The sequence below is a fragment of the Trichomycterus rosablanca genome, chromosome 5, assembly GCF_030014385.1.
Source record: "Trichomycterus rosablanca isolate fTriRos1 chromosome 5, fTriRos1.hap1, whole genome shotgun sequence".
Lineage (NCBI taxonomy): Eukaryota > Metazoa > Chordata > Actinopteri > Siluriformes > Trichomycteridae > Trichomycterus > Trichomycterus rosablanca.
The window spans coordinates 26926564-26940856 of NC_085992.1; the positions used below are offsets into that span (position 1 = coordinate 26926564).

General features: G+C 37.3%; 1 protein-coding gene across 1 annotated transcript in view; it reads left to right on the top strand.

Annotated features, from left to right (window-relative positions):
• The first annotated feature begins 2863 nt into the window (after positions 1-2863).
• pkdcca (protein kinase domain containing, cytoplasmic a) overlaps positions 2864-14293 on the top strand; it is a 51066-nt gene continuing 39636 nt past the window's right edge. The window contains exon 1 of the mRNA XM_062995013.1: positions 2864-3532. Coding sequence (XP_062851083.1) covers positions 2864-3532 — 669 coding nt within the window. The remainder of the gene's footprint in view (positions 3533-14293) is intronic.

Consider the following 14293-nt stretch of genomic DNA (forward strand, 5'->3'; position numbering starts at 1 on the left):
CCCAACAGCAGCAACCTGGCAGTGGTGGGGCTTGAACCAGCAACATTTTGATTACTAGTCCAGTAACTTAACCACTAGGCTACAGCATGCCCATTTAGAAAGAGATTCTCTCTATCACATTTGTTGTTGTTGTTGATGGTGGTGAAAACATTTCAGTCTTAAATCTACCATGAGAATTAACTTTGGTTAGGATCTAATGACTTTGAAGGCCGTAGCATATGACTTTATCAAGCCATTTAGTGACACTTCATGCCCTGTGGATGAGGACATTCTGGAAGAGACCACGTTAATAGGATAATCAGTCACTGTAAAATGTTAGTGTATGTAGTGGTGCCAAATACAGTGGTACCTTGTAACTCAACGTCCCCTAAACTCAAAATATTTGAAACTCAACGCCCTTCGTCAAGAAATTTGTACCCTTAAACTCAACATTTCCCTTAAACTGTGTGTGCGACTGCTGCTCTGTTCAGCGTAAAACGTCTTCAAAGTCCGTATATGAGACGAATCTGCATTTGTGTGGAATAATTGTCAAATCCACTCTGAAAGCTCCACATGTATCTGTATTTATCTGGGTTTTCCTCACTGTTTCATTTTTAAACTTGTGTTACAGCTCGAAGTTCTGAGAAATTGTAAGAATCAGCTTTTCAGAGAGGATGTAAAACGCTTAGCGTGAAAAAAAAAGTAATAAGTTCATAAGTTCTCTCCACTAATTAAGAAGCACAAGAAAACAATAAAGAAGTTAAGGTAAAGAGGAGGTTTTATTGCATTTTTATTGATTTTTGACTGTTTTTATTTTTTTGTACTTCACTGTTTTTTATATTATACTCGTGTCAAAAACAACCCCATTATTTTACATTAGCCTAAAATATATGCAGTTATACAGTTACACAGGACCATGGAATGCATTTACAAGTTCCCCATACATTCTTATGGGAAAAACTACCTTAAAACTCAACGCCTTTTAAACTCAACGCCACTCCCAGAACCAATTGATGTTGAGTTTCAAGGTACAACTGTAAAAGAAAAAGAAATTAGAGAGTTGTGTCATTTTTTTTCTTTAAAGAAAAAGGTTATGATAACCCTTATCCTAACTGATCACACTGCTAATTTTATAGTAAGAGTGGTCGCTTTAAGGATAACAGTGTAACCTGATGAGTATTAAAATAATTTTTAATTATAATATATATATATATATATATATATATACACTGCCTGGCCAAAAAAAGGTCACCACCTGGATTTAACTAAGCAAATAGGTAAGAGCCTTCCATTGGATAATTACTGCATGGGTGATAATGTTTCAGCTGGCAACAAGTTATTTAACCCTAACTGATGCAGTGAGTAGCTTCTCATTTGTTAAACAACCATGTCGAAAGACACATCCTGTGGTCGTGGAAAAGATTTTAATCTGTTTCAGAAGGGTCAAATTATTGGCATGCATCAAGCAAAGAAAACATCTAAGGAGATTTCTGAAACTACTAAAATCGGGTTATGAACTGTCCAACACATTATTAAAAAGTGGAAGCACAGTGGGGAAACATCATCTTCGAGGAAGGAATGTGGTCGGAAAAAAATCTTGAATGATCGTGATCGGCGATCACTTAAACGTTTGGTGAAATCAAATCTCAGGGAGATGTTTAACAGTGAAAGTAAGAGCATTTCCACACACACAATGTGAAGGGAACTCAAGGGGTTGGGACTAAACAGCTGTGTAGCCTTAAGAAAACCACTTGTCAGTGAGGCTAACCAGCAAAAACGGTTTCAATTTGCTAGGGAGCATAAAGATTGGACTCTGGAGCAAGGAAGAAGGTCATGTCGTCTGATGAGTCCAGATTTACCCTGTTCCAGAGTGATGGGCGAATCAGGGTATGAAGAGAGGCGGCTGAAGTGATGCACCCATCAAGCCTAGTGCCTAGCGTACAAGCCTGTGGGGGCAGTGCTATGATCTAGGGTTGCTGCAGTTGGTCAGGACTAGGTTCAGCAACGTTATGTGCACAAAGAGGTCAGCTGACTACCTGAATATACTGAACGACCAGGTTATTCCATCAATGGATTTTTTCTTCCCTGATGGCACGGGCATATTCCAAGATGACAATGCCAGGATTCATCTGGCTCAAATTGTGAAAGAGTGGTTCAGGGAGCATGGGACATCATTTTCACATGTGGATTGGCACCACAGAGTCCAGACCTGAACCCCATTGAGAATCTTGTGATGTGCTGGAGAAGACTTTGTGCAGTGGTCTAAATCTCCCATCATCAATACAAGATCTTGGGGAAAAATTAAAGCAACTCTGGACAGAAATAAATGTTGTGACATTGCAGAAGCTTGTGGAAACGATGCCACAGCGAATGCGTGCCGTAATCAAAGCTAAAGGCGGTCCAAACTAATATTAGAGTGTGTGACCTTTTTTTTTTGGCCAGGCAGTGTGTTTATATATATTATTAAGAAGAAGAAATAATATAGCTGACAGCACTACAGTAGAGCCGTTATTAGGGGCGGGGCCAGCTGTCAGTCACGCTGACGTCACACGTGTTTGAGTCGCTCCCAGGGGCGCAGGCTTGTATTGGTGCAGGCGGGCGCGTGAGCTGGGACCCCCCGATGCTGAGGGGTCTCGAGCGCGCGGAGACGAGCCAAGTGTCACTGCAAACAGTTTTAAATGGGGTGGATCTCAAATCATAGCAGCGAGATGAAGACGTGAGCGCGCATTAAGCTACTCACCGCTTCATCCCGGGACCTGTCTTGGTTTTCTTCTTCCACATCTGCACCATTGAGCACCGAGCGGCCAGGCTGCCTCGGGCTGGGAGGCTGATTGGCGGGGGCAAGCCGACCTATTTTCTGCTCGTCATCATAATTACGAACAAGATGAAGCGGCGGAAGACCGTCGTGGCGGCTGCCTTTTGCGTCTCCTTTTGTCTGGGCACGCTTATGAACGTACTGTTCGTGCCAGGCTTCGAGTCGCACCAGACTCTTAATAAAGCAGGGCGGCATTATTTCGACCACGCACACCCATCGCGACTGCGTTCAAACGAATTTGCACCCATAACAGGAGCAAACACGGAACCCCTTACCTCCGCCGGACTGGACGATCTCCAATCACAGATACGAGAGAGATTCGATGAGGTGCTCCGATATCGGTCCCGATCTGAAGACGCCCCCGATCGTCCTCTCGAACGCAGGAGGCTGATGGATCTGGACAGGGCGAGCAGACGGGATCGGTACCGAGAAAGAAGCGAGGAGGGTCCGGGGCGGCGGACCGCGTCAGGAGGGTCTCAAGCGCGGCTAGACTGCGGGAGTCTGGAAAGTGCCAGCGGTGTGCAGTTCGTGGGATCGGGCTATACAAAAGCTGTTCACAGGGCTGAACTCAACCACAGTTTATCAGTGGCTCTTAAATCCGTGGATCTGGCAGGTCACGACATGGAAAGCTGCGTGAAAAGGTACGGATCGACTGAGGATTGTTACCGACTCGCGTCCTTTAAGATCATCAAAGAGATGACACTGATGGAAAGACTGCAGCATCCCAACATCCTTAAGGTAATCCTCAGATCTGTTAAAAGAATGCACATAACAGAACTAGACTGACAAAATTGTCCATAGACTAAAGACAATTTTTTTGTATTCACGTCTAACAAGTTGAACCAAGTAAATTAAACTGATTGGATGTTATCATGTTAAAAGTTTATGAAGAGAAAGTTCTATAGATTGCAGACCAATTCGCATGGCTATTCAACATTTTTTATTTATACCACAAGGATTATATTACTTGATTAAATTGTTTACATCATATGTACCAATTTGGGTTATTCAGTTAATTGCAGTACTGACTTGACTTGACTTGACTGATAAAAACTGTTTACTTTTCTACATAACTTTATATAAGCAGTGTCATAGGTATATAGGTATATACAGGCTGTCAGTGAACAGAGGTGTTGGAAATAAAATGATTTGGTAACCATATATTATTATTAAAATGTAATAAACATGGCTATATGAACTCTAAGAAAAAGCTCCTAAAGATTTGTCAATTGGGTGCAGATGTTTGCTAGCAGTAGGTAAGTCAGAGACACCTAGTCCCTTCAGAAAGATCATTAAGACAAATCATTGGCACCTTTAGGTAGGTCTACTTTACTTATTTATTTATACCACAAGGATTATATTACTTGATTAATGTGTTTACATCATGTGGACCAGTTTGGGTTATTCAGTTAATTGCAGTACTGATAAAACTATTTCCTTTTCTACATAACTTTATATAAGCAGTGTCATAGGTTATATAGGCTGTTAGTGAACTGAAGTGTTGGAAATAAAATGATTTGGTAACCATATATTAATATTAAAATGTAATAAACAGGGCTATATGAACTCAGAAAAAAGTGCAGCTGTTTGCTAGCAGTAGGTAAGTCAGAGACACCTAGTCCCTTTAGAAAGATCATTAAGACACATGATTGGCACCTTTAGGTAGGCCTGCATTAACTTATTTTAACATAAAATTCATAACATATGTATATGTAATATACTGTATATATACAGTATATTAACTCAACAAGGTTATTACCCATTCACCAAGGAACCACAATGGTTATTCTGCACTACACACACATTAATTATATTGCCCTGACAATGTTTATTAAAATATATGTAATATTTAGTTTGGAACTCATGTTTAAGTATATTGTAGAACTGTTAACAATAGTAAAAGCAATGTGCAATGTAAACCTTAAGGGTGTGGGATTAAATAGTATATTTGACCAATTTTCCCTATTTTATTGACCTAAATTCGAGATATGTAGGCTTTATGTGTCAACAATCTAGGCTTATATCTAATGCGTTGTGGTGATGCCACTATGGTTCAACGGTATATGAAATAATTGAAGCCAAACATAATTATTTATGAATATTAAGACATAACATAATGGTGGAAATAATGTTTCTACAGTTTACCGTTTACTTGGTGACTGAATGCGCTGAATTTAGACAAATGCTTTTCAACATTCATGCTAAAACTAAATCCATGGTGAAGGTTCATTTCTGGTCGGCTCTTGTAAACGCTGGCTAGGTTAACCCATACTGACAAAATATTACCAAATTAATAAACGAACAGCCTATTTGTTTCTTGCTGATATACAATTTGAAGTAACAAATAGTTATCTGTGTTGTTAAATCACTTTGTTTTAAGCTCATTTGCCGAATAGACATAAGAGGTGTGAATGTTTACTCTCGGCGTGTGAAAGTGAGCGCTGGAGTTTATTCTAACACTTCAGCTAAATGTGTGTATTAAGCTCCTACTGACAACACACATTCTGATCAGATACCGATTTACTGCTTAATAACAAATGTGAATTCAAATCGACTCTTGTTTCATGGGTTCTGTTACAAATCCAGATCTTTTAATGAACCGATAAGCTCAGTCCTTTTTTTCAAGCATTGCAGCAGCTCGCTCATGTATTTCGATCTGTAGATTAATAAAATATATAAACCACTGCACGAGTGTTAACCTATTAATCTGATTAAATAATGTGTATGGTATGTTTTAGTGTTAGTTTTTGTCTAAAATGTGTCATGTTAAGTATACTGGCACGCTGCAGTGCTCAGCATTGGAGTCGCTACCCCACGCGTGGTCGTCTGAGCTGCAGATACTGTCGGTGGAGATAAATACAGTAAACAACAATTGTATTTAAGTTGTAAATATTTTGTTATCAACAGTACATAACGTTTACTGATTTACTACAGAGCAAATATTTCACATTCAGCTTGATAAGGTGCAGTTCTGTATTCTGTGTTTGGTTTTGACAGAACCAGCCACGTTCTAACTGGTGTCACGGTATCACTTCATTGTGTGTCCATTAGTCTGGAACATACCAGAGAAAAATAAATTAACATTGTGTTTGTTAGTAAAAATTGACAAATTCAGGTGAGACTTAGTCTTAACAAAGGCTTATAAGTAAGTAGGTTCTAGTTTGTTAGACTATAAATTAAATAAAATTATATTTATTTATATATATATATATATATATATATATATATATATATATATATATTAATTATGCAGTAGTTAACGTGACCTACTGATAGCTGCAGTCTTTGCAAAATGGTAAGACATGCCTGGTTAAATTTTCAAGTTCTGTTGATTTTTTAAATTAAATAAGCTTACACATCATCTACAGTAAATAAAATGTAATGCACAGTTACTATATATTTCCTAAATTTAAAACTTTGTAGAAAAATTGGCAAGAGTCTATGACACATTTACACATATACATACGAATGTTTATTTACTGTACAGAAAGTGTTAATTCCTTTGCTTTAGACTGTAAATCACCTAAGCAGAATGAAATAACTAGGGCGAGGGTGACAGTGTTAAATCTGTTTCTTTTATTTATTTGTTTTTACAAGCGTAGTCATACTGGACACTTTTTACTCTTACTTGAATACATTTCTAAAGAAAATGACAAATAGAAAGGTGCACTGAACTTACAACCAGGTTGTTACAATGTTGTGATAAAGAAGCCAATTAGAATGTTGCAAAACACTGAACAGAATATTACTATATAGTGTTACTCATTAAAATTATTACACCCACTACTACCTAAGTTTGGCCTATTTTATTGCTAATGTCAGAATTAGTACTTGTTCTAATGTTATAATAAAACAGTACTTTTGTAGTTTTATTAGTTTTGACATGCTTCCTGATAATAATACTGGTTATATGAACTACAATCTTTCTTTTTGTCATTATTATTAAATGTTATTTATTGTATTAGTAAACAAACAATAGTATTATTAATAGTAATTCGAGAAATTTGCATGTATTTACAGTAATGTATGGAAAGAAAAACTGACTAAACTGGTTGAGAAGTTTGGGCATTTCTGGCTTATAGTATTTCATCAACCACCAGGACAGGAAGCCAATAAACATTTGCTTATTTTTTAGAAATGCGATTCTAGGGCCACAGTATTTAAATTATGCATTTCTTTTTTGCACCTACATATCAGCTGTAAGAAAGGTCTTAATTGCATAGTAGGGGTATTCCCTACATTTCAAGCCTTGAATTGTTTCATTTAGAGTAGTCAAATGTATAACATAGTCACTCACTGTTTAAAACACTGGTGTATTAATAGGAATCCATACAGCACTCAGTTATCTGTATCCTACCTTCACAACTCCCCTACCTGTTGCCTGTACTGCTAAACATTACATTGACAAATGCACATAAATTGGCATTAATGTACAGACAAAAATACACATGAATATACAGTACATATTTTGCTGTGGTATTTATTTATTTGATTGACCTGCATATAATTATCAGAACATTAAAAATGTAAGCCAACTATATGGCATTGATAGCATAACATAAAATGTTTCAGATCATTCTGAACAATAATATTGCAGTAAGGATCATGTAGTTCAGTAATAAAATAAATGGACGTGCTTGGTTTGTCCACATCTGGTTAATCCAGTTGTCAACAAAGTTTTGTTTTTCTCCTTGACTCTGCATGTTTTGAAAACCAGTATAAAGTTAAGTAACAAGGTTTTTAGTTTCTATGGAGAATTTAATTAGGAAGAGGTGAACAAAAACCTGATTAAGGGATTAAGTTGCAGCATAGTCACGCATACATTGTAATGCTTCAATGCACAGTGAAATCCAAAAAAAAGCACACCTCAAGTAAAACTTTCATTTAACTTCTTAGGTTAATTTAACAATGTCAAAATTAATTTAAACATGTGTTTTTGTACATACTTACATACATTAAAAAACAATTAATGTAATGTGCTTAGGTCTGTCATTATTACTAGAATGGTTTAAAATACATGTTAAGATACTGTTACTGGCCCTGAAACAATCGAAATGATGTTAGTTCAAAATGTGATATAGTAATTTTTAAATATTATTTACCCTTTCGTTTTTTTATGTTATTTATCCTTTTTACAATAACTGCTTTAGGATTCTTTTGGTTGCAGCATGAATTACTCCTTATAGATCTGTTGTAAATAGCCATTGTTTACTGGTTGGTCTGGACATTTTATATCTCTTGTAGAATCAGGTGTGTGGACCAAGTGGCTCATTACAGAATTGATTATTTTTCCGATTGGGAATGTAATTGGATACTGGTGTTTACATGGCTCTTATTTTTCTATTTATTAAAAGACTAACCCCCCTTGTTCAATTGAATATAAACTGTATTCGGATAGTTCCGGTCCTAAAATCTGATTGGCTGAACCGCGTTCGAAGCCGTTGTAAAATCCCCGATAAACTCACACCTATGACCACCTCACATCATTCCATATTAATACGCCACTGAAAAGAAAAAGTGAATGTTATGTTCGCCCTCATGTTGCCTAGCAACACTGTTAACGGACTACGTGATTTCGCGGAAGAATGCTTTTTGTAAGTGTTTTTGTAAATAAAATCATTTATTTATTGAACATTGCTATGATTTTATCACGGGGAAAGACGTTTTAGGCACTCCACTTCGCGTCGTGCCAAAACACCCTTCCCCGTGATAAAATCGCAGAGGTGTATACATGACCCTATTCTATTCCAATTGAGCTGTTAGTCAGATTATTAATGGATTATCATTATGCGTGTAAACTATATTGGCTAAAACATTTTATTTTTTAGAGCCAAAAGTAAATACATTTAAAATCTATTTAAAATATTAAAAAAATATTTCTAAAACCAAATACACATGTCTGCTTATTTAAACAGCCTATAGGCAATGTACAGTTAACTAAGTGAAGTGACTAGATAATTATTTATTCAATACAGATTTAAACTAACTGTGTTTAACATTTTTGTATTTTTATATAAATATATGTAGCCGGTACTGCAAAGCTTGTTGTGATTGATATGTGATAATTTTTTCTATTACTTCAATGAAATTATTCATTGTTAATTATTCATTATTCTATATAAAAGTCTTGTACTAAAACTAACTATACTATAATTTTTAGGTTATTTTGTTTTGTTGTTTTTTGAATACATTCTGACTGTAGCTTTTGTAACTAGCTGTAGACTAAGTAGTTTGGTCTGCATTACCAAAGTACATTATATGTCTCAGTTTTAGAACAGATGCTCATTGTACAGTTGTATACAAAAGTATTTAACTATATTAATTTAATGACCAATTATTGTTATTCATAACATTTTAAAAAATTGGAAAAAATTACTGTGACAAAATTATGGCACATTTACAGATTGGGTTTTTTATTTGCTACATTTATTTATTTATTTAGTTACTTATTTAGTTATTTTTTTTTTTAAATGTATGTTTATTTTCTAATGCAATTCCCCCTTATTTAACCCCTCTACCTGTTGCCTTTACTGCTAAACATTACGTGGACAAATGCATGTAGATTGGCATTAATGTACAGCCTAAAATAAACAGGAATATACTGTACATATTTTGCTGTGGTATTTATTCATTTGATTGACCTGCATATATTTATCAGGAAATTTAAAAATGTAAAGTTTCTAAAGTGGATGACCAGTGATTTCCCCTTTACAATAATAAATGTTTCTCTGTGATGCACTTGCGTGTGACTCACTGTGACCCTGAATAGGGTAAAGCAATGGTAAAACAAACTATGAATGAATGAATGATATTAATAATATTAAGATTATTAGTTAGACTGGGATACATTTTATGTAGAATATCTCTTTAATTTATTTTGCTTATCCCACACTACCTGCTGTGCCAACAAGCTATACGTGGAAGCATAAAATAGTGAAGTAAGTGAGAGTGAAATAGGGATTTCGGGGCCACTTCTTGCTCTTAATATAATTACTTTGAGGTAAACACAACTGCGAAATAAGCCTGACATGTTATTTAAAAGTAATACAATACATTTGTGTTACTAAGCATGAAAATAATGCTACATGATTCGCTGCCTGAACTAAAGCTTAATAATAATTATGAAGTGTTGCTTTTTGTTTGCTTTGGCAGGAGCTCTTTAGCCAAATAGTGTGGTCCAGAGGGTCAGAGGTGAGAAGATCTGATATGTAGACTTAATTAAAGCAAGGCTGAGTTCAATAAGAGTGCACATAGCTCAGTACTGCACAGAACTGGTCTTTTTTGCGTGTGAATTAGGGAGGATAGACCGTACTGATGCCTCTGGTTTGTGTCTTAAACAGAGATCCAGGAATACCATGTCTATGTGAGGCTTCAGCGGCAGGGGTACACCTGCTGTATAAATAGGTGTGTGTGTGTGTGTGTGAGAGATACTGGTGGGAGGACTGTGTGTGGGAAGAAGGGGTGCAGGGAAAGCTTGAAGCAGAGATTGATGTGGGGGGTAAGTATGCCTCAGGCAAAGTGAATGACTTTCGTGCCCTCTGCCATGTTAGCGTGAGTGTGAACAAGACGGATCGGTGCAGATCAGAGAGGGAGATAACGCTAGAGGCGCTTAGAGTGTGTGTCGGGAAAATGTGTGGGGAAGAAGAGTGCACTGGATAAAGGAACATCATAAACAAATGTCAATCGGTTGATAGCGGTGTGTGTGTGTGTGTGTACAACAGATTGTATTTACATTAGCTGCTGTCTTCAGTGAAACGCCCACACACGCACTGACAGATGGGTAATGATTAAGCTGCTAGTGTTAATGTGAAAGCTAGCTGTCTTGAACACAGAGGCCCTGAGGGTCACTTTTAGGAGGGGGACAGGGCTGAGATGTGAGTTTGAGCCCTTGCTGTAATTAAGCACAAGTTAACACTTTAACCTCCGACTTCCACAGGAAGGAAGCTTAAAAAAGCAAAGCTACAAAAGTGTGACATTTTGATTTATTATATATAAATAACATTAAGAAGTTAGAGATGTACAGTGATTCACTACTTTAGTCATTTAGAGTTTAGTCATTTATTCATTCAGTATGTTTCACCAATCTGAACATGTTCAGGGTTCATTCCATAATGTTTACTCTATATGGAAACATTAGGCACAAGGTGTTGGAACACAGCCTGGACTTGGCAATTTAGAATATCCAATCTACAAACTAAGAAAAGCATACTAGATTAGCCAAAGGGAGAACATGCTGGACTCAGACAGTGTATGAGGATATGAAATCATTATCTCACTGTGTTACATAAGGTATGAAGTGTGCTTGAGTGTTGCAGTGGTAAAGTATTCTAGGCTCCCTACTGCTGAGATCTGGAGATCCTGGTTTTGAATCTCAGTTGTGCTATCGGCCTGTCTGGTGTCTGCACGGACATGATTGGCTTATATCTGGGAATGGGGGCAGATGGCTGAAACAGCCTTGCCATTGGAAGTTCTTGTCAGTGCGCACTTAGGGCCAGTTCCAGTTCCTGAATAAAAATAGGTGGGTTGTATCATGACGGGCATCCAGCTTAAAAACTGTGCCAATTGGCAAGCCCCCAAATATCTGAGCAGCCGAAAGGGATAAAAAATACATAAATTATCATTCATACTTACAGTAACTACTAAATGAATCCAGTGGTACCATAAATCTCAACGTCAGTTGGTTCTGGGACTGGTTGAGTATCAAGGTATTTTTTCCTATAAGGATGTATGGGAAACCTATTAATGCATTCCATGGTCCCATGGACTTGCATATGTTTTAGTCTAATGTAAAATAACTGGGTTGTTTTTGACACTTATACACTGAAAATAACACAAATATAATATTAAAAAACACTAAAACAAAAAGCGGGCAGCACGGTGGCTCGATGGGTAGCACTGTTGCCTCACAGCAAGAAGGTCCTGGGTTCGATCCCCAGGCAGGGCGGTCCGGGTCCTTCTTTGCATGTTCTCCCCGTGTCTGCGTGGGTTTTCTTTCGGAAGCTCCGGTTTCCTCCCACAGTTCAAAAACATGCAGTCAGGTTAATTGGAGACACTGAATTGCCCTATAGGTAAATGGGTGTGTATGTGTGTATGTATGTCTGCCCTGCGATGGACTGGCGCCCCATCCAGGGTGTTACTGTGTGCCTTGCGCCCACTGAAAAGCTGGGATAGGCTCCAGCACTCCCCTGCGACACTAATTGGATAAGCGGTTAAGAAAGTGAGTGAGTGAGAGAGTGAAATAAAAAGCTGTAGAACCCCGAGCTGTAACACAAGTTTAAAAGTGAAACAGTGAGGAAAATCCAGCTAAACACAGATACATGTGGATGCTTTCAGAGTGAGACAGTTAATTTACACAAATGCAGATTCGTCTCATATGCACACTTTGATGACGTATTAACTCACCGCTCAAGCCGAGCGCTAAGCAAAGTGACTGTTCATTGTTAATTTGAAATTAAATAAATACAGTTTTAAAAAACAAACTGAACACGTTGAGTTTAAGGGAAATGTTGAGTTTAAAGGTACAGATTTCTCGACAAAGGCAGTTGAGTTTCAAAGATTTTGAGTTTAGAGGACGTTGAGTTACAAGGTACCATTTTTCATATATATTTTCATGTATATTTTTCATTGTTTCCACTTATGTTCTTTTCAAATGTATTTAATATTTAAATAGGTTTCACAGTTTTTTTTTTCTAGATGAGATAAAAAAGTTAAAAAGTTCTTCTATTAAGGCATCTATCTAAAGACTAGCTGGTAATTTACTACAGAAAAAAGAAAATATAGCATTACAACACAAATTCACTGATTATATAATTTAATATAAATATATTACATTTGTTTTAAGGTGGCAAACTTCAGTCAGTAATGCAGAACATTTCCTTACAAAAACTCCTTGATTAAAAAACTCCTACTGTGGTGTGTTAATAATGATTGAAGCTAATGGAATTCCCCAATGAAAGTGCTTACTCAACCAACTCTCAGTGCTCCTGAGAGCATGCCTACATTCCTCTCACATCTCACGGTCCTGTCCTGCTTTTTCTCACTCTGCTTCACATTCTATTTGTTTGGTTAGACTTTCTGGCTACAGAGACAGCCTGAAAAATGTTGATTTCCTTCTTGCCAGGTCAAGCTTGTCTATCCGATCTGTTCCATGCACCCTGAAAGATCCATATTATTTAGTTCACAGGCCCAAATTCCAAAATAGAAGGATGTTGTGCAAATATTTGAGCGTGAAGAGATTTCATTTAGATGCTGTCATCAGGACGGTGTTAGTTTTACTGGATTATTTACTGGTTTATTAAGCACCGTTTGTTTGGGCTCTGTCCTCAGGGTAGACCCATATTTATTAGAAAGTCTTGCTGGATGTAAGGGAGGGTGCGGGTAGCAGAGAAACGTGACGTGTTAATGCTCATATTTAATACTTCTGTAACAGCTTGCATCCTTAAGCAAATCACTTTTAATGACTTTTGTATTTCTCCATTAAGCACAGTCCATTTTGGGGTTTAGTTCTTATTTTAAACAGCAAGGAAGGAATGACTCAGGTTTTTCCAGCAGTGTTCTATCCAAATTCTGATGAAAATAAGGCACTAAATTATACCCTTTCACCCACCCGTTGTAGCACACACTCAACACATGCTTGAATCGCATCCCAGCCCGAATTTACCACCCACACTGGCTGTACGGTCGGGATCATGTTTGTCTTTCTGAGCCTCTCTTGTTCTAGTGGACAGTTGCTTGTTTACTGAGCCAGAGCTGTGCACGCCTGGCTACCATCCTGCTGTCCGATTACTCAAACATTACCATCTCCATGGCCGTTTTGATGTGCTGCCAGGGTACCCTCGTAAAAAGAGTGTGCCAGAGATGGACGGGTATGTGAGAGGTTTAAGGCTGGCAGGCTGAATGTGTATTTATAAATTAATAACACCTCAGACAGAAATGCTTTTGTACAGAGCCAGAGGCGTTGGAGTATGGTATGCGTTGGTACCAGCTACCAGAATACTTTTATTAAACATTTTATTTGCTTTGCATGAAGTGGGCTTTTCACTTTAATTTCCATTTGTGCCACTGGCACCGAAGCTGTAAGTGAATAGCTCCACTATATTTATCATACAGCATTAGCTTACCAAAGTTTTTTAGATATGGTGGACTATAAAACTACCAAGTTGTTTTACTATGTTGTATTTTTCATGGCAAATATAGATAAAGATGGTGTGTAACCAATTAACAGCAATACATGGAAATCCAAACTTTTTAGTAGGATCTAGGATCTTAATGGCTAACTCAAATACCAGTAATGAACAAGTTGTTTCTGTCAAATCTGGCTCTTCATTATAAATTATGCAAGTCTGCACTGATGAGCCAAAACATTAGGACCACCCAGCAATTATGCTCTTAAACCAGCTCTAAACCATTGTGACATAGACTCTACAAGGCATCTGAAGGTGGTATGTGGTATTTGGCATATTATCAGCAGGTCCTTCAGCTTCTGTACATTGCAAGGTG